The 24,111-nt window shown below is 39.8% G+C and overlaps 1 protein-coding gene across 1 annotated transcript in view; it reads right to left on the reverse strand.

Moving 5' to 3' along the window:
• The window catches only part of PDE3B (phosphodiesterase 3B), an 80,095-nt gene extending 56,423 nt beyond the window's left edge, over positions 1-23,672 (reverse strand). Inside the window, exon 1 of the mRNA XM_079308059.1 lies at positions 22,415-23,672. Within this exon, the coding sequence (XP_079164185.1) occupies positions 22,415-23,392 (978 nt within the window). The 5' untranslated portion in view covers positions 23,393-23,672. The remainder of the gene's footprint in view (positions 1-22,414) is intronic.
• Positions 23,673-24,111: the final 439 nt, after the last annotated feature.

The raw sequence follows: 24,111 nt of genomic DNA on the forward strand, positions 1-24,111 counted from the left end.
TTTCATAGCTGGCTTCCTGGAAGAAGAGATGGACTCCCACCTCCTTCCAGGCAGATGTAGAGAGTGATAAAGAATCACTGCAGGTTCTGAACCAAAGCTTCAACCATGGAAGATGTTCAGAGGAAACTCAATTTGAGAGTTCACAAAAACAAGTTGTTAAAGACTTGAAAAAGCTACTTATAAAAGAAAGGTTCAATCAAACAGTTAAAATAATTTATCTTCAATGAAACAAAATCTATATTGGAGCTTGAAAACACAGATGTAAAAAATTCAAACTCACTAACACCCTAAGACTGAGTCCCATTACTATGTTTAAATAATGTTGACTCCCACTTTCACACTGCAGCAGTTTTAATTAATTGCCTCAGGCCACAGAAAACGAGCTACAACTTTGCAAACTAGAAAACACAGTTTCTCAGTGTGTATAAATGGTTATTAAAAATGATTATAACTGTTTAAACAAAGACATTCTGTACAGTTCACAGCAGTTATCAAACTAGTCAGAATACTAAGAAATGTGGCTTAAATGTCAAAATGCAGAAGCTGTTATTTAATTTCAATAATTTTTTATTATATGTTTGACATTGGCAATTTTAATAATATAAAAAAATTGTGCAAATCTCTTGAAGTTATGAGACTTCAGTGTGAATATACATGGAAATTTACAATATTTAGTCATCAAAATGGTTCAGTCACTAAATAAACAAATCCAAAAATGAGGTAGGAAAGGCAGGTATCTTCTGTGAATGTTGGACATTATAATTTTCTTTTTTTTTTCCTTTTGCAAAATTTTTAAATTTTGAGGCATAAGGAGTTTTTTTAAATGTAAGCTTCAAAGTACATGTTCTAACAATCACTAGCAACCAGGACAGCAGAATGCAGCAATTCTTCATTCAAAACCAATAAAGCTACACAAAGACCTTAAAAGAAGCTGTAGAATGAATGGTATTAATTATCGTGTCAGTATTCCTAATTTTCATATTGAAAATTTGAAACATTTTGAATACTTAGTTGAAATTTTCTGACAAAATATTGTCTTCTGAAAGCACTGTCTTTAAGCATTTTGTCAAAATAAGAATCCTATACAAGTGTTCCAAAACCAGAGAGACTAAAACTGTTTTACATAATGAAACCTATAAAATACAGATCTATGATAGGTTTTTTTTAGCATTTTAACAAAGCAACAAAAATCTGTAACCTTATCATGAATCAAGCTATATATTAAATACCAAAGCAAACACTTAAGAGATTCTGAAATCACTTCTGTTTGATGCTCGTTTCAGACCAATAGATAAAAGGGTGACCTTTATTTTTCCTTGACTCACACAGGGCTGTAACCAAGCTGATTAATTAATTAAAATCTGCACACAGGACATTTGCATTGAGAACCAAGCCTGCAATATATAAGGAAGACAGATTTTTGACTGGAGGCTGCCAGACAGTGAGGTTTAAAAAATAAAGCAAGGAAATCAGATTAGAATTGCCTGGTCTGGCCTGGGGTTTTATCCCTGATGGCCCTGAGCATTTACAGGAAACATTGGCTAAATTCACAGAGCATTCAACTTTTGACAGTTTGTCAGCCACAACAAGGAGATTTGGCAAAATATTTAAAGTCTTGTGGGCTACTTTTCCAAATATTTAATTTATCAGAAAGATTAATGGCAGAATGGAATTCAGCACAAAATATCCACCCATCCCACCCAATTTCCTGAGCAGATTTCACAGAATACTGTACCATTAGCAGCATTACATACAGCTGGTTTAGGGCCACCCCAAAGAGGAATCACTGTGCCCCTTTTCTTGAGATATAGGGTCATTGATATCTCTTTACAGTCTTTATAGTGGATGTCTGCTAGGAGCCACACTCTTCAAAGTGCTTGTCATGTGCCTTGGTCAATGAATAATTCTCCTCAACTATTTCTTACAAACGATTTCTAATCATGTTTTCAGTTTGAAAAGTCTCAGTTCCATTTCAGCTCCTCATTGCATTTCTGCCAACAAGCCACACTTACTAAAGGCCTGACAGAACACATCCCTGGCAGTGCTCAAGGCTGGATGGGGCTCTGAGTACCTGCTCTAGTGGAAGTGTCCCTGCCCATGGTGGGGGGGATAGAATGAGATGATCTTCCATTCCATGATTCTCTGATATTCTGGGAATTCTGTGGACACTGCACATCCTTCATACTTCACACCACGTTGTCTAGAACACATTACCATGTACAATTACTACCAAAAAGATAAAGCCCTAAAAATTGCTTATTTGACATTATATAATTAAAGTGTTCTAACTCCATCTTCTGGCTAGGAATAACTGATATGGAAAATCAAAAATGATGGAGTGAATTCAGCTTGACATTAGGCTTTACTTACAGACCTCAGTCTTCTAAAGTTTTCTCTTTATGTGATTAAAGCTTTCTCTCCAGTTTATTTTTCACTTCCATCTCAGTTCTCCCAGGTTTGAGTTTGATCTTTGCCTTCATCTATGTAATCAACATTTTTGTTAATGTTTTGGTTTAAAAAAATGTGAATTTAATCAAGAGCAAATTTCCTCCTTATCTTTCTGAACATTATTTTAAAAGATAATAATAATAATTAGGTGATAAGTAACGGTCCTTGCATTAGGAACACATCATTAGTTGCACAATGCAAGATTTAATATTTCAGATTTCATAAAAGAATAGAGCTAACAACTCCAAACAGCAGGGCCACAGATGTTTTCACACAATTTCCTCTTTGATCACAAACCTTGAGCAGACAGTAGAAGAAAACACAAAAAGTTCACAAGAGAAACAGATACCTAAAATCATTTCTGCCTATTCCTCAGCAGCTGAATTTGCTCAAAAGCTGAAGTGAGACACATGGTGCTCCTGCTTCCATCTCCACTCCCAGCCCCTCCTGCAAAAAATTGTCTTGGTGGCTTAATGCATCTTACACTGGTGATTCTACTGAAGGGGAGACAGACAGAATAGATAAGCAAATAACTCTACAAAATGAACATACCAGGAGTTATTATAAAAGCAGTAAGTGATACATTATTGGATCACCCAGTTCCATATTATAGAAAACTGCAAACTGGATGGAACAAAGGAACCAGCAGGAACAAAGTGGTAGGACCTACTTGCCCATGAAATTCAGCCTGGGCTTGAAATATTAATGAGAAATCATATTTTCCTAATTCTTGCTGTCACCTATGTGACTTTTTAGCAACGTGAAAATTAAGAGCCAAGGAGGATTACTACAATGAGCTGGACAGAAGCTTCCTAACCATAACAACTTACTTATCTGGAACTTCAGGTAGCCACAAAAGTCAGAAAAATCATCACATAGAAGCATCAGGGAAGCACACTTGTTGCCTCAGTATGAGATTTCCACTTCTGCACCCCCAGGTAGTAGCTTTTCTTCACTACCACGTTACAGACTTAGTCCTGCAGATGAAAGCATGCTGAATTGATGAGAGTTCAAGACCCAGAAGGTGACTCACAGAAGTGTTGTTACAGTTTTATAAAGTTTTCATTTTATTTTGCTCCAAGAATGATGAAGAATTTTCACATAAACAGAACAGTATTAAAACACTGTTTTAAAAGAGTGCCAAATATTCTGGTGTTTGGAAGAGCCTAATTCACATGTGCCCTTTACCAGTTCATCCTGTACTGACCTATCAATGCAGCATGATTCTGTTTGTCACCACACAGACAGATCTTAAATTCTTCTTCCAACAACCCCCCTGCTTGTACATTTATGTACAAGTCTCACTTAAATATCTAAACTGCACCTCTCCATTCAAAGCTTTTGTGAAAACTTTGTGTAAAATGTATGTTGCAAGCATGGTATCACATCTGCCTGCAACTGCTTAATTTTAACTACCTGTTTGCCATATTTCAGCCTAAAATGCTGAAGCAGACAATGCAGAATATATGGCTCACTCAAGACATGGAGAAAAATGTAGAGGCTTTTGGGCACGAGGGGATGCTCTTTTGTCTGATTTATTGGGGAGTTCTAAACACATCCATTCTTTACAAAGCAGTGCCATTAGTTCTCTTAAATCAGCCCAACTTGGCATGGGCACAATAAAGCTGCAGCCCAGCCCTCCCTCTGCTGCTCATTCCCATCCCTGGGTGACTCCCTCCTCCCTTCTGCAGCAAAAGCCTTCACACAGACACGTGGCAAGGAGCTACAAAAAAGAACTGACTACTTTTAACAGGGATTAGTTCCCCAATTTAGTTCACTGTGTAGTCTCATGAATACTTGTGTCAGCACAATGGGGGATGGTGCCAGGGCAGGAGTGAGCAGACAGGGCTGGGAAGGACCACTCCTCTCAGTGTTAGTGCCATAAAGCATTCAGGGAATTGGAATATTTCAGTAGAGGTCTTCAGATTAGAAACTCTATGTACAAAGATCAATATAAAAAAATCACTTTTGTGACTACATAAAAACTAAACTAAATTTGACATAGTTCTTAGCACCAAAAAATTATGCCGTGACCTCAGAACTCATAATTTTAATCAAGACTTGCACTGCAATTGTACCTCCCAGTCAACAAAACCTGCTGCTGCACCACACATTTTACTTGGTTCTGCTGCTGGTATTATGAGTAAAAAAGAGGCAAAAAAAACCAAACCAAAAAAAAAGAAACAAAAAACAAACCAAACCTAAAGAAAAACCCATCAGCATGTGAAGGAACAATGAGGAAGACTGGGGGAAAAACAGAATATAGCAGAGAAAAATATAAGAGATCAGCACTCCAGTTTTTAAAAAGTAAATATGTAAAGGAGGGTGGGAAGAAAGGAAGGAGCTACAGAAAAGTTACTGATAGCTTTAAATCACTTGATTTTAAAAGTCATTGAAGTCTTGGCCTCCAGCGTGCATCTTAACAAAAACACTTCCTCTAAACAGGTACAACACACAGAGAATAACACTAAGTCAAAAATGCTTATAAAATTACTATGCCAGGGGAAGACTGTAGTGGGATATGAAGACTGAGAAAAATCATCTGCAATTGTAATCTAGAGCAATGAGAAGGAGAAACAAGCTTTCTGTTCCACAGGATTTTAGCAAACTGTTACATTCTATTGATTACTTAAGGACTCAAATTCTGTGTGGACACCAAATACATTGGGAAGAAGCCTAACACTGGAGAAACTGGGAACAAGTGAGTTACTTGGACACAGCAAATAAATAAACTGTGAAAAAATCACAAAATAGTAAAGGAAAACTTGTGACATGCCAGGAAAATTTAGAGATGGCTATGGCATGCCTCTCTGTTATTTCCCCTAGCTTTTATCCTCTGAAAATCCAAAACAAACAAAGAAGCCCAATGACAGGTTTACCACAGGCTGAAGTTGTGATGTTCTAGGGTGGAGATGTAGAGAAACTTCCTATTCATAAGAAAGAGGAAGATTTTAATATCAGGAGAAAGGGGCTGGAGAAGAGAAATTTATCTACACAATTTCCTCTGTTCTTAATGATTACATGGAAATAAAAATAGATAAAAAAACATTCCCAGCAAAGATAGTTTGAAAATCAAAAACCTGGATGAAAATTATTCAAATTAGACAATAATAATCATGATAAAAATAATAATAATTTTTTTAAGGCTGCCTATATAAGGGATTCTAATTGTCATTTAGGAATATGATGTGGACACAGAACAAAGAAAAGATCCCTTTGTGCTGCTCAAAAGAGCAAGGAAACATTCCTGATGCACAAAACTTTGCATGCAAGGTGATCTGAGATCTGACTGCTGGCTATTTTAGCTTGACACACTCAAAAAACAATGAAAAAACAACACCAAAAAGATTGTCAGCCACTTTCTTCATGTTTTCAGGGGGATTTTCTTCAAAATAGTTCTCAAGAGTTGCAAAAACGTTTTGCTGATTTGCAAAAATCACAAGCAGAATGAGATGATGGAGACCTAAATCCCTTTTCTTTCACAGCACCCACCTATTTGGCTGGTTCTGTTACAGAACAAACAGTATGAGACAAGTTGACTTGTCATGACACTGACAGATAGAAACCAAATGTTTCCCCAGGAATTGGACAAAACATCTCTGATTTTGCTGAAAAACATGCAGTCCCTTACTGTAATGCCTGAAAGATGAAATAGCCAAGTAGCATCCAGTTCCATCTGTTATTACAGACTTATCTTTTGAAACATTCATGTATACCAAACAGTCTGGCTGAGAATCCACAAAACAACAACTGAGTATTGTCAGCTCATAAAAGCACTTTGAAAATAGCTAACAAGTGCCAGAATGAAGATCAAACAGGGATAATTAAATAATATTAAAAGTTATGCAGAAACATAAGTATGTGATCATGTAACTTCCATTTCCTTCATGGAAAGAAAACTGACAGAGCTTACAGGGCTAAAATACTAAACCAGGATAAAACAAAATATCCAATATGCCTGATGTACTGCAAAACTTGCAGGAATTGCCCTAAAAAATTGGCAGAATTACAGGACATAATTGAACACAACCTGATGACACCATAGCCTCCATTTTACTGTCCAGAACTGAAGGGGCTAAGAAAATGAAGGACAAAATTCAAAACTGTGCTTTCCACATCTTGCTCTGTTAATGTCTACACTAGCTCTGTATTGATCACCCAGATTTAAGTCCCCATACCCATTGACTTGAACAGTAAAATTTGACACCTTGCAGCTGAGCCAACACAAACACACACCAAATACAGCCCTTACCAAGCAGTGGCCACAGGCAATATCTTAGTGAGGCTGGGCAAGGCAGCCAAAGTGCTCTGAAATATCAGCAAAACCTGGTGCTCTTCCTTTTTAATGGCCTGGGGTTTTAGCCACCTCCACACCTTTTTTTTTTTTTTTTTTTTTTTTTTTTTTTTTTTTAAATTTCAGTAAAATTCAATTAGGACAGAAACCTGTACAAAGGTCCCAGGCCACACAGACAGTGATCACCATTTGGAATGCAACCCCAGTGACCAGCTAACCATAAATGACACTGGCCTGCAGTCCAAAAAATGCCCTAAGAATATGGGCTGCCAGACTCTTACAGCCAAGGCAATTTATCATAAGTGTGCAGAAATGAATCACTCAACCTTTCTAAGCCTTGCATCCAAGGGCTGGGGGGGAAGGTTGTCATTTTTCCTTTATGCTTTTAATAAGGATTAAAATCTTTGAAAATAATTTGAAATTTCAGGTATCCAAGCATTTAAATTATATTGACGTTTTAGGCATTGCACAAACTGAGGAACATGTGTATTCTGTATTAACCTTGATTTTTTAACAACTGGCCTCCAGCTACGTACTATAATTCTAGATTTTAAAATATAAGTTAATTTGTGTGTTTGCCTACGTAACAAATCCATGGAAAAATAAAACCACAAACACCTCTGGTTTAACCTGTTGGTTACTGTGTGACTTTTCCCTTAAAAAAACCCAGCCACAGCCAGTCACGAGGCAATACCCATATTAATAATATACATCAATATTAAGCCAGTTAGTGTAAATTTGTTTACAGTTTTTAAGTGAAATCCAGAAGATACAATGATTTTCTGAGATAAAACACACACTGCCTTCAACACTAACTGGTTTATGTCAGTGGCTAGGTAATCACTGGAAATAACTAAATTTTAATCAACAAAGAAAAAAAGAATTTAGAAAAAAGATTCCTTGCTTTAGAGGTTAAGCCTCAGGTAACATTAATTTTGAAAACTATGTTTGAATATGCAGCACACAAAAATATTTCAGATTAATTGCTGGAAAAGGCAGCGATATCCAAAATGTTGGTGAAACTCGCACTAAATTTTGGCAACTAGGGAAGGCTATTTTCACCCAGATCACAAAAAAAGTGACTGTACATTTTTGAGAACCCAGCACAGCTACAAAGCTCTTTACAGAAACAGCACGGAAAGTTTAAATAAATCGAAAAATTCTCCCGAGCGCCGCAGCCACAAGCAGAGGGCTTGAGATGGAGCCAGTCTTTCTTTGCCTTTGTAGCAGGCGAGTTCAGCTTGCAACACTATCAAAAATAAAAGAACTGTAAGCTAATTGCTGGCAAGTATGACGCAAGCGGTTTCCTAGGGAACAGCCCAAGTTGCTGAAGTGCCTGATCCAGCATTTCCTCATCTGTTTGCACTCACACCAGCAGTCTGACAATGTAGTCACTGCATCCTGTTTCACTCAGCAGCCAGAGAAACGCTCAGCTTAACCCTTGAGTTACATCTCTGCTCTTAGCCCAGCTCAGCTCAAACCAACTTTTTACAGCCAGGAGTTTGCATTTTCTCACAACTCAGCGGCAGCTGTCTACACTGCCTTTCTATTTTAAATTGAGAAGAAAAAAAATTTAATTTTATTTAAAAAATGCATCTTTTAATTTGTAATCTGTGTTTGCGCTACTGAAAGTTTCGGCCACAAATTAAATTTTTAAAAAAATTACTCTCCTGCAGACTTTACATAAACAATAAATTACACGTATTTCTGATGTCAGCTTTATAGCTACAGAATTTTCCTGACTTTATACTGTATGGAAAGTATACAAATATCATCTATCAATTTGCTTCTCATTCAATTCAAATAGATGTAGACTCATTCATAAGTACTTGTAGGCTCATTTGTAAGTATCAGACATTTTTTTGAAATGTATCAAAAAGCAGTACATATACAAAGGAATTTTAAAAAAACCAAAAACCTACATTTTAATCTAAAAAATGTAGAGAGCATAGATCTCACCAGTGTGCAGGGAAGCTGCACATCTTGGAGAAAAAAGAAATATAAAAAAGAACAAATGCTGGCCTTTCTGGCAATATGCTGGACACATGAAAAATAGATTATTTTACAGTTTACTTCTTATATGTGAATTTGAATTTGGTCATTTCAGGACATGAATAAACATGAAACAAACTATTTTCAGCACAGAGCTTTTCTGTGCTGACATCAGTGCTTATCCGGTGTAAAGCACGACTGTTTTTCTGCATTATGGGAATAGCTGTGAGCCACAAAGAAATCAAAAAGGTGAGATAAAAGCAATCTGTTGTTGCTGTTGCTAAAAATTCTGGGCAATTCTTCACCAAAGAAAAATGCATAGGAAATTTACTGGTGAAAAAGTCTCCCCCCTTCACATCTCCTCAGTGCACTTCAGATGGGAAATCCCCCTCGAGCATTCTGAAATGGAAGACAGCCAGCCAGAACAACCTGTCACAGCAGCTTCCTGACCACCAAAGAGAACTGGCTATCAAAAATGTGAAGGTGCAGGCAGGAGGCAATGGCAGGGACTTCTCAGAATTCCTTTCCCAAAGCTTGCTCACCCAGGGGCCAGTCTGCACCACGCCAGAACTGCTCTGCAAGGAGATCGAAAACATCCCGATTTTCCACTAACTGCATAACACACACACAGCATTTCTCCTTTTTCTTGGGAAGCCTTCCTGCTCAAATCTAGTACTGTAATATAACAATATTCCAAAATATAAAATAACAAGTTTTAGGCTACAAAGCCCATGGGTAAGAGAAAGGAGCAGCCTGAAATAAAACTCCTGAGAACAGTATGCATTTGTGCACTGTCACCTGTACTCCTGTAGAAAAGAAGAAACCAAAAAGTTAACACAACATGATCAATGCTCCAGCTTATTCTGCAGTCAACTATTTGCTAGCATCTCAGTGGTGTATTTTTCAAAATACAGATGTTTCCATCAGTAGGCTTTTCTACTCTATTAATATAGATTTTTCTCTGCATCACTTCTTAGCTTCTTCACATTCACCTGCATCCTCTTATGTTACTCCTCTGTGCTACAGTACCCACATAGTTTGTAGGAAGGCAGAAGAACAGAAATAAATGTTTTCTTCACCCATAGATAGTTTTCCTCAACTGAATGGAAAGCCAGCTCAGGAACAAAAATAAAGGAAGTAGTCTGGTATGTGATTATGGAAAGTCCAGAATGAGATCAAGCAGTTTCAGGGATGAGGAGGCAGAAATAATGATAAGCAGAAAACCTGGGATGGCACAAGGCATGTTGAGGAACCCTGATGTCCCTAGAGGGGAGGGAAGCAAACCAGCACAGGTTAGCAAGATACAGATTTCCACCCTAACTGTATTCAGCAGTGGATTAGAGAGAGTCATGAGAAAAGTGATGAGCCACATGATGGCTTTAGCTTATGGGATTCAAGGTTCAGACAAGTTGTCCAAAATTAAAACATAAAATGGTTGCTAAGGATATCTTTGATAAAATGAGTTTTTAGGTGAGTGGATTAGAACCGGCAGAAGAATATCCACGTACAAGTTCTGTCAGAGGACAGTGAAAGATATTTATATACAAATATAAACAAAAGCCTCTACAAAGGTTGGAAATCTATCCAAATACTACTGACTTAGTATTTTTACAATCCTCAGAATTGTTGTCTGCCTTACAGCAATCCACCAACTATAGAATCCACCACTACAGTGTAGTTTTCTCCAGCTCTGTCTCCTGCTACACAAGAAGAATAATATAACTCTGGTCACCAACCTAAATTCCAAATTATGCTCATGACAAAAGCAAGGCAGGAAACTAGCTGTCCTTTTAACTCTGTTTTTTCTTGTCTTACCCCTCTTACTGAAATCTGCAGGGGTGCCACTGCAGAATGTCTTAGAGAGTGAATCAGAGCTGATGAGAAGAAAAAGACAGACTTGAGATACAGCTGGGAATCTAATAGATATGCTGAACTAAAGTATTACTCAGATATTGAAGATAAAGTTCAAAATTCCTTTAAAAAGAAAGAAAGGTTCTGTGAAAATCCACTTAAATGTGCTATCCTCATGGAGGTAAATAAAGCTCAAGGTATCAGGACAAAAAATACTCCTCTGCTCCTGCTGTTTCTGCTACAACCCAAGATGTAATCAGAAAAAAAACACCTCAACTAAATTCATTGTCAGTACTACACAGATCAGGCAAAGATTCCCTATAGCTCTCCAACACAGGAAAGTACAATGACACATAAAAATCCTCTGAGTCTTTGTCTCCATTTTTAATGGTGCAGTGAAGGGAGGAGGATGTTCAGTATTTATTTTTTGAGGCACAGCTCATTCCATATTATCACTCCCTCCTCACTTACTTACAATAGGAGAGAGAAGGGCAAAACATAAACAAGATGTCTAAAGTTTTAAGTCTTCTCAAAATAAAAAAAAAAAAATAAGCACCCAAAAACACCAAACCCCAAACCAACCTAAAAACCTTTGTCCCCTCCATCCAGGAAATAAACAAACAGGGGATTGTTTTGAGCTTTGAAACTACTGAACACATGCAGATACTCTTAGGGCAGCAAAGAATAAGCTCCCAGCCACCAAAGCCCACATCTTAAGAGCTCAGATCTGACAAATAAATTTGCAGTTGCACTTACAGAGAAGGAAGCAGATCAGTGAGTGCCTTGCATCTAACCTGCAGAACTGAAAGAGCAAAATGAACAAAGAACTTCAAAATAAAATATAGTATCAAGGTAAAAGAGAAGGTATGCATGACTGTAAAAACAAATGTATGCTGGTTCTTTAATATAGCTGACTTGTGCATAACTTTCCCATAAAGAACAGTTACAAGTAACAGATTCTAGAAACATTTTAATGCTGTAGCTACAAATAAATATTGAATTCCTCTGTGTTAAAAAGTTATATGTTACAAAATGTTCTATAATTTTAAACACTGATTTCATTGCTGGATTTTTAAATAGTAAAGTATTTTGAGTCAGAACATTTTCATATTTCTGGTGAAACAGACATTTTAGCTAATTTTGGACTGAATTAGAGTGCTGATCTTATAACAAAGAAAGAACACACTGGTAGGAAGAGGTGTTCAAATTATTGTAAATGAAGAAAAGGTAAAAACAAGGACAAAGAAAGAAAAATTATATTTTAAAAAAAAAGATGAGCAAATAAGCAATTTACTTTTGAACATTAATCTCCTGCAAAATTATTTACCTTGTACTTTCAAGGCCCAAATAATTAAAAATTAAAATGTGACTTCTAAAGGCACACCAAACCTATCCATCACCAGACAGGTGAAAGAAACATAGCTCTAGGAATGCATTCAAGACTGTTAACACTTGTTAAAGTTATAAATTACATTAAGTCTGTGAATTTTTAAACAAGTAAGGACTATAATCTCAATCCTTAAACACTGCAAAACACATGTTCTTTTCCACTTGAAAGCTTAAGTGCTCTGCTGACTCTAGGGAGCTTCCTACTAGAATAAGCATTAAGGCAAGCATGGAAGACTTACAAAGCTTTAAAAAGGAGATTTTAACAGCAACTATTCTCATAAAAGACAAATTACACGGGACTAAATATACCTTTAGAGGTCCATTATTGAAGCTGTACTGACTTTTGCAGACACCTGAAATGGCATCTCCTTATTTCACGAAATACAATTTAAATATTTTCTGAAGTTGTGAGACACTTTCCTAAACAAGATATCAATTTCATGTTTGCAGGTGTAATAGCAGTTTCTAACTTAATGTGTCCTGAAATGTTATGCCTAATAATGAGTTATGCAAATTTGACATGTAAGCACCAAGTTTTACTCAGCTTTAACAAGACTGTTCAAAGCTTAGGGTCTTTTATCTGGCTTGGATTTTTGTTCCTCATAAAAAATTCTTACCCATCACACATAGAATTAAGTACTGGCTTTTTTCACCAGACCATTCTGCAGATGCTTCTGATATGACAGTCATTGCCTCAGAGGATTTGAAAACACAGACCACACTTTAAGCAATAGGCAGCATCACATCTGCCTCTGCTCATCTACTCCCATTTTCTTATTTTCATCTTGACATCATAGAAAATCACTTGCAAACTTATTATTTTGAAACTTCTTTGAAATTCTCTGGCATATAATGAACAGGCTGCCAGTTATGAAAAATAAATTCAGTAACAGCAGTGACCAAAAAAAAAAAAAAAAAAAGAGACTGGTCATTAACACAAAAGCTGTTCTAAACTCTTTCTTCTCAATCCAACTTGCTCAAGCAGAGACTCCAAACAGAAGGGAAAATTAGACTCTCTGTATTACGAGGGCAAAGAAATATTCTGCTGTGCTGAATAAAAATAGCAAGAAATCCTGATAAAAATTCTACTTAATGCTTTTACAACTGCCTAAAAATAAGCTGATACTTATAATTAAAACACTTACAACTGTGCTTTGCTGTAGCAGCAAAAAGCTGTCATTTGCATCATGGTAATAACTCATTTTAGCTTCAGACAGACATATTACAGTTCTTTAATCATTAGAAAGATCCTAAGTAACATTTCACAGCTTTTTTACTATTCAAACAAAAAAAAACCACCAACAAACAAAATTTAAAAAAAATAATAATAAAAACTAGAAGATGCCCTAAACATCTGTGTGAATAATCTATGGAAATTCTGTCACTGCAAGGTTCATTTGAAATCTGCTTTGTGAGCATGTTCTAGTGATTCCCAAAAGGATACTCTGCTGCCCAAAAAATGCAGTTAGCTGAAACAAGGACAGGAGAACACATGCAGTGTGGGCAAGACAAGCTTGTAGTTTTTTAGTTAAGGTATGAAATATACTGCTCTATCCTATACTAACACATTAGGAATAATCATGTCATCATTAATGATTTATTTACATCTGTGCCTCGGTGTTTTTTTGTATGGACAATCTCAGTGGAAACAGTAAAACCTGGACCAATATTCATCTTTCCCTGAGCAAAAGAAAGTCTGCTTCTTGCAGATCTGACTGGCCAAGAGGAAAACTCTGCTAGCGTGCCTTTACTCCTTCCAGCCTCAGCCAATTCCTTCAGGGCAGTCGCTGCCAGAGCAGATGGTGTTTCACAGGCACAGCAGGATCTAAACTTTTTCAGCCTGCTAATCACACCTCCAGGTTTCAACACAAATTTCCCTCCCTTTCTGCTCAAATAACTGCTTCTATCTACAGAAGTGCAGTTTAAATAAACTGAAATTTGATTTCATACTATGTAACGAGGGAGGGAGAATGTGTAGGGAACTATGGAGTTGCAAGAGCAGGTATGGAAGAGCCTGTGAGTGTATTTACACATTTCACACTGTTGAAATGGCAAATCAAATGAAAAGAAGGCCACAGTGAACACTAATCAACATAATAATAACTTAAGAGTTCTCTCAAAACACATTTCTTTTTTTTTATTAAACCACACATGACACTGGGTTTTATGAACTACTGACAACATCCTATGAATGCAGAGCTGTATCCCTGCCTAGGAGAAAGCTCACAAGAAGTCAGCTCACTCTCAGAGAGGTACAAACCCAGCTGAGAGCTTGTAGAGCTCACACAGAGTGAGGCTCCTTGGCCACCACACAGGAGATAATGAGGCATCACAGGGTCACTGGTGAGCAGTCAGCAGATGTTCAAAAACGGGAGGTGTATCAACAGCTTCTATAAAAATATGGAAACTCTTCTGGACAGCCAAAAGATACTTGAAAAAACTCATTTGAAAACCCTGTGCTTCTCAAATTATTAGCTTCAGAGTACTTAGAAATTTTAGAATTCTTTTAAGAGAATCTACTAGGCAGAAAGAACAAAATTATATTCCTGAAGTGACAAATAGGTATCATACAATACTTAGAAGGAAAAATAAATAGATTCAAACCCCTTAAAATACGTCATGATTGAACATGTAATATCAACTGACTCTAAGAAAAATAAAAAGTCCCTAAATGGAAACACAGGCCATTAGTTTAAGACACAGTAGAAAAAAAGTCATGCAGACATTAAGCCTAGTATAAGAATGTCTTTTTTACCCTTTAATTTAGGTCCTATCTTGTAAAAAGGTGTTAATTAATCAAAAACAAATGAAGCATGACCAGTAATGAAGGTTAAAGAGACACACTGACACCATAGTGTCTATGCAGGGAGTCATAATTAAGCTGTTATTTCAATAAAACTGGTGAAATTTCCCTCTGCTTACTTAAGCTTTCTCACACTTTTAGAAAAGTTCATTCTACATGATGAGTTTTGCTGATAAAACCATCCTGACAGCAGATATTAACAGGCAGATGGGACACAGGCTTGCCCTCAGAGGTACAGTTCCCCTGGGGTGGGGGAGCAGCACTAGCTGCTTTGGGCATAATGAATGAACTCACCCCAAATTAAACCCCACTCCTATTTCTGTGACCATCATCAGCATGGATACAGCTAAACCAACATACCTGTCATGCCATTAACACCAAAAAAGCCTGGGATTCTCCTCATAAAAGAGGGAAGATCTCCCAAAACCAAATCCAAAGCACTCAAATACAGCCTCACATGGTACTCTTTCTACAGTATCTTGAATAACTTAAAACCAGTAAATTATAGAGGGAAAATATAATTTTCATATTCCATAAAACAAACTTTTATTTATCAAATGAACAACAAGAGGAACATTTACTGCAAATATGCCTTTAACTTAGTGAAGATATTTACATAAAGGGACATGAAGGTTGGCAACTCAATACTGGGTAATAAAACTTGTCAACACTACCATTTGATCAGGCATTGAATTGGAAATACAATTTTTCAGGTTTTTTCACACACTCCTGTACAAACTAAAGTAACACTGGTGGTCACAAATGTTCTGCATAACAGCCCTGTTTCTCATAAATATTGAACTATCTAAAAACCAGAAGGATATAAAACACCTACTTGGGTATCTGTGCCCTGATCTGTCCCTGTCTCAATAAATTTGCACTTGTTTCAGAGGAATGTGCTACATACAAAAGCTCTGTGTGAAAAAGCAAGGATGGCCAAAACTTCCTCCTCACCAGCTGCCCGTATTGATATGAATGATGTCCTTCCCCACAGCTGAATGATCCATTTTCAAATACAAAACTGCTCTGGAAGCTGACATTTTGTTTCAGCAGTCATGCCTTGTTATGGCTCTTCTAGTTCCTAGAACAGTTTGTTTTGCCACACTCATCAATAAGGCCATTCACTTAACTGGTCTTCCTTAAGCACTGAGTTCCCTGACCTATTTCTTTCACAAATATTGGTAACACTTCCCTTCCCCAAATATCAGCATCTGCCAGTTTACTTGTTACCCTGTGAACTCTCATTTATTAACATCCATGGCTCTTGTCTGTTTTGAAGGCTCTAACACAATTTACTGGATTCTTAAGTTATTGATCCTTTTCATGCTTCAGTAACAATCACTCAGATATTGCAGTCTGCCCTGACCAATCCAAGCTCTAGCATTAACTTTAAATTTTCATTTCTGCTTTGAGTTGCAGGAAAGTCCCCTTTTTTTTCCCTCTGTTCACCATTAAAATTTACTCTGTAGTGTCGTTGCATCTTGTTAAGAATTGTTTTCAGCCACTGGAAAGGACATGTTGAAATTTAACATTTCCTTTCACTCTCTTTTATTCTCATCTTCAACTATTCTTTCAGCTTGCTCTCCACATAGTTTTATCCTGGAAAAATCAGTGAGATTCCTGCAAAATATTCTATGTCTGTACCCTCCTGTGTTCTGCTTTTTTCTCATTTGGCAGACACAAGTTTCTCATCTGTTTTTCTCCAGAACTATTTACATCAACAATAGAACAGACTAGACCCCCCAATTTCCCTGTCTGTAATCCCCAGTCTTGGCACAAAAGTACAAGATTTACTCTTACCTATCTTCAGCAACTGGTATCATCTAACAGCTGTATTTGGCTTTATTCAGATTTCTTTTGAGGGTGGTAAGGCTGCATGAAGTTTTCATTTTAAAGTATCAGAAAAGCAAAACAAGAATAAAAAAGCTTTTTTTCTAGAAATAAAAGTTTCCAGTCAAATGTTACAGAGGGCTCAGGCTGAGACTCCCCACCCCACCTGTATCATTCTGGTGTTTACTCATGACACAAGACACTGCCATGGGGATTCTGAGAGTGCAGCTCACACTTGTCCTGCATTGGGGCATATTCCATAGTTTCCTCACTTCCCACTCTTATTTTTTCTTTTTTTTTTTTTTTTTTAAATAAAATTTGCTTAGAATAGTATTATCAGGTGTATATACACACACAGACATACATTGTGTCAAAAGATGAGTCTTTTTCTCACAAAAATATACAAATTTTTTTGTGATTCTCTTCCCTTTCATATTTAACCTCACAGAACACACTGCTCACAAACCCCAGCATGGAGGCTGCCCCCTCTTTTTCATTCTAGAGACTCTCCTGGGCACCTTTTGTTTCTCATTTGTTTCTTTCACAAACTTAAAGCATCTTCCTGGTCCAAGCTGAATTTTAGTACTTTAAGCAATTTATTCTGCTATTTTTCTTCAACACAGTCAATCATGCAGTTGTTGGAACCATCTCTCACAGTTTCTTTCATTTCTTTCCTACTGGTGCTCTGTAACATGCTTCCCTCACCTTCCAAAAAATTTCTCCAGCATTTCCACAGCAGTGGTCTTTGATCTCCTTCCTTTCTCCACTTATATTTTCTTTCCAGGAAAACACACCTGAAGCAACACTCAACCTCCTTTGCTACACAGACAGCTCAGAGACACTCTTGCCTGCTTTTAGTTATGCAGAACACAAACTGCCACCAAGCCAGCTTAAGACAAACTCAGCTAACAGAGTTCTTAAGTGCACTCAGTCTCCCTAAAACTTTTCATTCTCAGTGGTTCCAGGTGAAACTTTGTCAGAGGGAAACATCTTAAACTCTGACCCCTCTATGGGCAAACAATGATCCTTTCTTTGTGGGATAATACTCCGAGAGAGAGAAGAGAAAGAGAGAGAGAGAGAGAGAAAGAGAGAGAGAGAGAAAGAGAGAGAGAAAGAGAGAGAGAAAGAGAGAGAGAAAGAGAGAGAGAAAGAGAGAGAGAAAGAGAGAGAGAGAGAAAGAGAGAGAGAAAGAGAGAGAGAGAAAGAGAGAAAAAGAAAGAGTGTGAAAGAGAGAGAAAGATGCAACTTCTAACAAGTCTTCTCATTTCACATTTCATCCAGCTCAAAATATTTAGTCAATGTCAGAGAGAACCAAATAGAAACAATAGAATCTACTCATCCAAAATATGGTTGCAGAAATAGTTTTCCAAGTCTGTTGCTTTCACCGTGTAATCCTTCTCTTAGCACATTTCTCACACTCAGCTGCATCCCAGCAGAATTTATTCCATTCCCAGCTCAACACACACTGTTACCTTGATTTTTTCCCCATAAGACAAACCCCAGAGAGAGGAAGATTCAGTGAACAGAAACACATCTTACTATGAAGGTACAGCTGTGGTAACAGCCATTGGAATGGTGAGGGGGAAACTTCAAATAGTAAAGGGCTGGTTTGTCAAACACACAGCAAGGAGAATTCTATTTTGTTACTGGCTGCACTCAACAGGTAAAGGTGCACCGGTTTGTGGGCTGCACAGTGTCTGAGTGTAACAACTTTAAAACACTCTAAAATACACATTAACAAACAGCTTCTGCACTAGGAAGTTTATACCCCGAAAACTTAAGGGCAAAGTGTAATTTGTTTCACAAATAGGTAACAGACACAGATGTAAATTTCATGAGCAAATAAGGAACTGCGTTAATTTCAAGTTACACAAATATTTCAGAGTCCTGAAATCAAGTCCTGATGTTCCTAAGGTAATACATCAAAGGTATGAGATAGCTTGGAACAGAAACTGGGGAGAGGTGGTGGTCAATCCAACCCTAACCACAAGACAATTCTTCCTGTAATTAACAGAGGGCAAATGAAAGCAGCCTTTGTCCATGAAATAGCCCAGCTTTTCTATTTGTTTGAAGCTAGCCAGATAACCAGAAAAAGTGTGTGTCAGCTCTGTTTGCAGACTGTTTTGAACACATATCGTGTGTATTTAATCAGAAAGGCCTATTCTTTACTCAAGGAAAAATATGAATATTTTTTCTGGATTCTGAGAAGCTCCTATGTAAAATTTCCTACACGGAGTTGATTGCACTCATATGCATGTGCACTATCAAATTAAAGAAAAAGTCTTACTACCATATTTTTCAGGACATAGTGTTTACAAGATCTGCAATACTATCAAGCACCTTTTCAATTCCCTGATTTAGCTTTCAGACCAAAAAACATTATAAAATTAAGTGTGCAATGTGCAACAGTCAATAAAGATAAACCCTTTGATATCAGTAGCAATAGGTAGAGCCAAGAGATAAGCATCCAATTAATACATGCAGTCAAAATATGACCTACACAAAATTTGAATACCAGTCAATACTGCAGTCTCACTGCAATTCCTCTTTAGGTCCAAGATGAATATTGAAGTAAGAATACAAACAGCCTGTTTACTGCTAAAATTACATCAATTTCTAGGAGCAGAACTGTTAATATAGTACAGTCCAGAAAAGGCATTGCCTTTGCAAAACATTTTAGCCATAATTTTAGTCATATTGTTTCCCTCAATGTGTATTTATATATTTTGATATTGGCATTAAAGTATATTTACATAAAAACACAGAGACATAATCTGTTCAAGTTTCTTTCCTCAAGTTTCTTTCCTCTCACCTCTAACTATGTTGCTAGATATGAGACACACAGCATGAATTTAGATACTTTGATGGCTAAAGTAGATATAGATATTCATGTAAGTGGTAAGAATAATCTAATTTTATCTACTTTCTAGCTTTATAGGTCCTGCACCTGTTGAAGTCCAGAATGCAATATCTAAGTATTTGTTGTGAGGATTACCCAAATTTTACAGGATCATGCATACAGAGCCTCTTTCCACTTGTACCCCAATGAAAAATGATAGTTGCATCCAATTTCTGTGTGCACGTGTTGCTGGTTGTACATTCCCCTGTGTGTAGTAAGTATTCCACCCTGTTCCCACCCCCTCCAAGCACACAGACCCCTTGGAATTGTTTGCTATACCAAAAACCAATCAAATAAATATAATTATTTTCTTGTATACTTAAGTAGATAGAGAGCACATATAACTTCAAATCAACATGTTACTGAAAACTTAAGGTCAACACTAAGAGTCTCTATTTTCATCAAATAATAACTAAAATCTACACAAAATGAGATTTTATTTTTCTTACAATGAGAACAAGCAGACACTGAAATAATCCCCCCAGAGAAGTAATGGATTCCCCAACACTGGACAAGTTTAAGATTAGCTGGACAGTGTGCTGGGCCAGCTTGTCTAGACAATGATTTTGCCAAGAAAGGTAGGACCAGATGGTCCTTGGGGTACCCTACTGGCCTGCTATTCTAGATTTGACATAAACTTCTTCTACATATAAGAGGTTTGTGACAATCACACAAAATACATCTAATAGGATCACAATAATAGCTTATTTCTCATTCATCAAATTATTTCTGTCATGGTGGACCAGCAGCACCTTCCTAACTATGTTCATTAAACTCCTTGAAATATTAATATTGGAAAAGAACCACTGTACTGTTTCATAAAGATCTGCAAAAGGTGTAATCAGCTCTTAAAGAAAAGCCACACTATAGATGCTCTCTGAAATGCATTAAGTACACACATTCCTTCAGTTTCAAGGAAGCAATATAAAAATCTTCTACTGTTTATTCAAATAAAGTCACACATTACGGGCTTACTTCTCCCTACCCAAACAATTGATGTTTTATCAGCTCTGCAATGTCTGATCTCTCTCCAAGTCAGAGAGGAGATCAGAGGATTTAACCTGTGTTATCCTTGTAAAATTGCATATAAAATACAGCAGAGAACATGTATCTGTGAATCTCATTTAAATTGTGCTTAACAAAGCACAAATACTTATTGTGAAGCATAATAGGTTATTAGGAAAATTAAGAACTTCATATCTCTTTGTTGTTCACATCCAGTGATAACAAAGATATCAAATTCTGGAAGTCTACCAAAAAGCTACATTTTATTATGAACACGTATGATTTAAGCATTGCCAATAAATTCTACGTATTTAGTTACAGCTGACATTTATGATGTTACTTGAAGAATAATGAATGCCCTAACTTGAAATATGCACATGCCTTTAAGAAGCGAGCCGAACCTCAAAGGAAGCTTTTAGTAACTTGCATATGAACAAATATCTTCTATCGTTTAGAAAGGTTAATGAAATCACATTTTCTGGTGCTACAGAGAGAAAAAGAGAGCATTTGCTATCCAGAATGGAACAGAGAAAGTAAATTATTATATGATAGTCCCTACGTATCTTAACTGCTAGTAAAATATTTTAATGATTGTTTCATTGTATGCATTAGATAATCTGCAACTTACTGAATGAGTTATTTCTGAAGACTGTCACAGCAGACTCGCATTTTAACCTTTTTCGCAGAAACAATTATTGTATTAACCACTGTAAACAATTACTGTATTAATTCTGCTGTGCAAACTCAGGGGGGAAAATGCTCGCAAACTACTCCACCGTTTCAGATTCACCTCGTACTTCCTCAGATTGACCCAGTCAAACACAAGACCTACATTACAGAACAAATGCCAAGGAAAAATCAGAAAATTTCATTTGGCACCGATGAGTTTCAGCCAGCCACGACAGTAACAGACGGAGAATCCTGCAGCAACAATCACTTCGCAGAAACTGCTCACTTGCACGTTTATTAAACACACTCCCCTCGTTCTCCCTCCCTACACCGGGCTGATAATCCACTTGCAGCAGCCTCGGGCCGGTTCCAACACAACTCGATGTTCCTGCAGTTGACGTGCAAGTGACCAAATAAAAACAAACTCCCCCACACGCACGGGGGTTTACGCTACAAAAAACAAGACTCATTGAAAAGTTTTCCGGGAGGTAGAAACCAACAGAGTTCCATTCAAGAAAACTGAACGTTTCGGGCATCCCTCCAGCCCCTACTGAACAGCTCTCTCTTCAGTAAAAAGAAGTTTCTTAAAACCCATCAACCCCAAACTAACGTTAACTGAGGTGGAGCGAGGAGCAGGGATGAGAGAGAGGGAGAGGGAGGAACAAACGACAGTAATGTGCGGGGCAGAAGGACAGCTGCCACTCGAACAACGCCAACATTCGATAAATAACATCCCTCAAAACCTGGTGTTTCTTTAGCACTCGGCAATGATTTTGTCGATAGAAAGCGGGAAGACCCAGAAGTGCCGAGCAGCTTAGAAAGCTGTGGTTTCTTTCTCTCGGAAAGGCTGCCAGACGCGGAGGAGGTGGGGGGCTTCGGAAGAGAAACAAAATAACAAGGTAACTGATAGCTGAAGCTGACTGGTTTGAGGTTTTGCTCTAATCAATAAGAACCGCTGATTAATAATTGAGACTGCATAAAAAGCGAGCGAGCCTTCTGCCCTACAGCAAATACATTATGATGATTTAGCACCCACGCAGAAATAAAGGGTTATATCGATTCTGCAGAACCGAGCTGAGAAACCCGCTAAGGGACTAACATTCTCCTCCATCCCTCTAGCAGGAGTTTGTTAGCGAGCACACGGCCAGCACAGACACGCACAGCAGCCGGGAAAAGCTACGGAGTGGCGCTCATTCCTCCGAAAGTTTCTCCTTCAAGTTTCGGAGAAACCTACCTGCTCTCTGGAAATGCAAGGCAACGAGGGTCTCCTAAACATTTTGCAGCTGCCGTAGTAGCTGACCGAAGTTTCCCCTAGGGACACGCAGCTAGATCTCCTCCTGGGTCTGATCACAGGCACTTTTTCCTCGGCGCTGGGGAGCCGTGGGTGGCGGTGATGCTGGTGGTGCGCTCCTCGGCTCTGCGCCGAGAAGATGCCGTGCTCCCCGCCGCAGAGTGCCAGCAGGCAGCCCGCCACCCCGACCGTGCCCGCCAGCAGCGGCCCGAGCGCCGGCGGCAGCGCCTGCAGGCTGCTCAGCGACACCAGCCACACCAGGCTGCACAACAGCAGGACCAGGAGGCTCCGGCGCAACTTCAGCCAGCTCTGCGGCAGGGTCAGCGCCGCCACCGAGACCAGCACCGTCAGGAGCCTGCCCAGGAACATCTGCGGCTCCTCTTCGCGCCCCTCCGCGGGCAGCAGCCACTGCAGCGCCACGAAGTCCCCCGAGTAGCAGCACAGGGGCAGCGCCAGCAGCCACCAGCGGGTCGTGCCGCCGCCGTGCTCCCCGCGCCGGCCGCCGGCCAGGTAGCAGGTGAGGAAGAAGAAGGCACAGGCGATGCTGAAGAGGGGGCTGAGGCAGCGGGTCAGGCACAGCAAGGCGTGCAGCGGCCGCGGGCTCCGCCAGCTGCTCCCGTCCTGCTGCTCCCGGGCGCTGCCCCGGCCGGGAAGGACCAGCAGCGAGAGGACAGCGGCGGCCAGGACGCCCAGGGCGAGTCGAGCCCGGGAGGAGGAGGCGGTAGGGAAGAGCAGCAAGGAGAGGAAGCTCTTCGGGGGGTCCTGCCGCAGCGGGGTCGCGCAGCTCTTCACGTATCCGTTCCGCAGGCTCTCGGCGGGGGCGGCCGCCCCGCCGCCGTCCGGCTGCGGGCAGGGCTGCGGGGCTCGGCCGGCCCCGCCGGGGGAGGCGGCCGCCGCCGCAGCTTCTCGCTCTTCCCTCATGGTGGTCGGGGACGCGGCGGGGGGAGGACGGCGGAGAGGCGCGGGTCGCGCTAGCGGTGTCCCGGCCGCGCCTCCCGCATCCTCCTCAAGAGAAGGGCGCCGGGCTGAGCCGCCGCTCGTCCCCCGCGGGCAGCGGCGTCCGCGGCATGGTGGGCGAGGAGGGGAGAAAGAGAGAAAAGGTAAAAGTGCGGCTCGCCCGCTCGCGTTCCCCGAACGGCTCCGGCAGCGGCACTCGCGGCCGCCTCCCAGCGCCCAGCGGCGGCAGCGGCGGGACCGGCGGGATGGGGCGAGGCGGGGCCAGAGGGATGGAGTGAGGCGGGGCCGGCGGCAGCGAGGGCGAGGCGGGGCAAACGGGATGGGGTGAGGCGGGGCCAGAGGGATGGAGTGAGGCGGGGCCGGCGGCAGCGAGGGTGAGGAGGAGCCGGCGGGGCCGTCGCTGAGGCGGGATCGGCGAGATGGGGTGAGGGGAGCCGGCAGGGCTGGGGCTGAGGCGGGACCGGCGGCAGCGAGAGTGAGGAGGAGCCGGCGGGATGGGAGTGAGGCGGGCACGGCTCCTGCCTCCCGCCTTTCTCCTGCTCCGGCGACCGCACTTCCCGCGGTCTCTTTTAAAATATAGATCTGTGGCTGCCCCGGGGCAGCGTGCGGGGCTCGGGCCGCGGCAAGGAAGGCTGGGCTGGCCAGACTCTGTGCTTTGTCTTGTCATTTAGCTTCGAGATGCC

This window comes from Erithacus rubecula (genome assembly GCF_903797595.1).
Source record: "Erithacus rubecula genome assembly, chromosome: 6".
In the NCBI taxonomy this organism is placed as follows: domain Eukaryota; kingdom Metazoa; phylum Chordata; class Aves; order Passeriformes; family Muscicapidae; genus Erithacus; species Erithacus rubecula.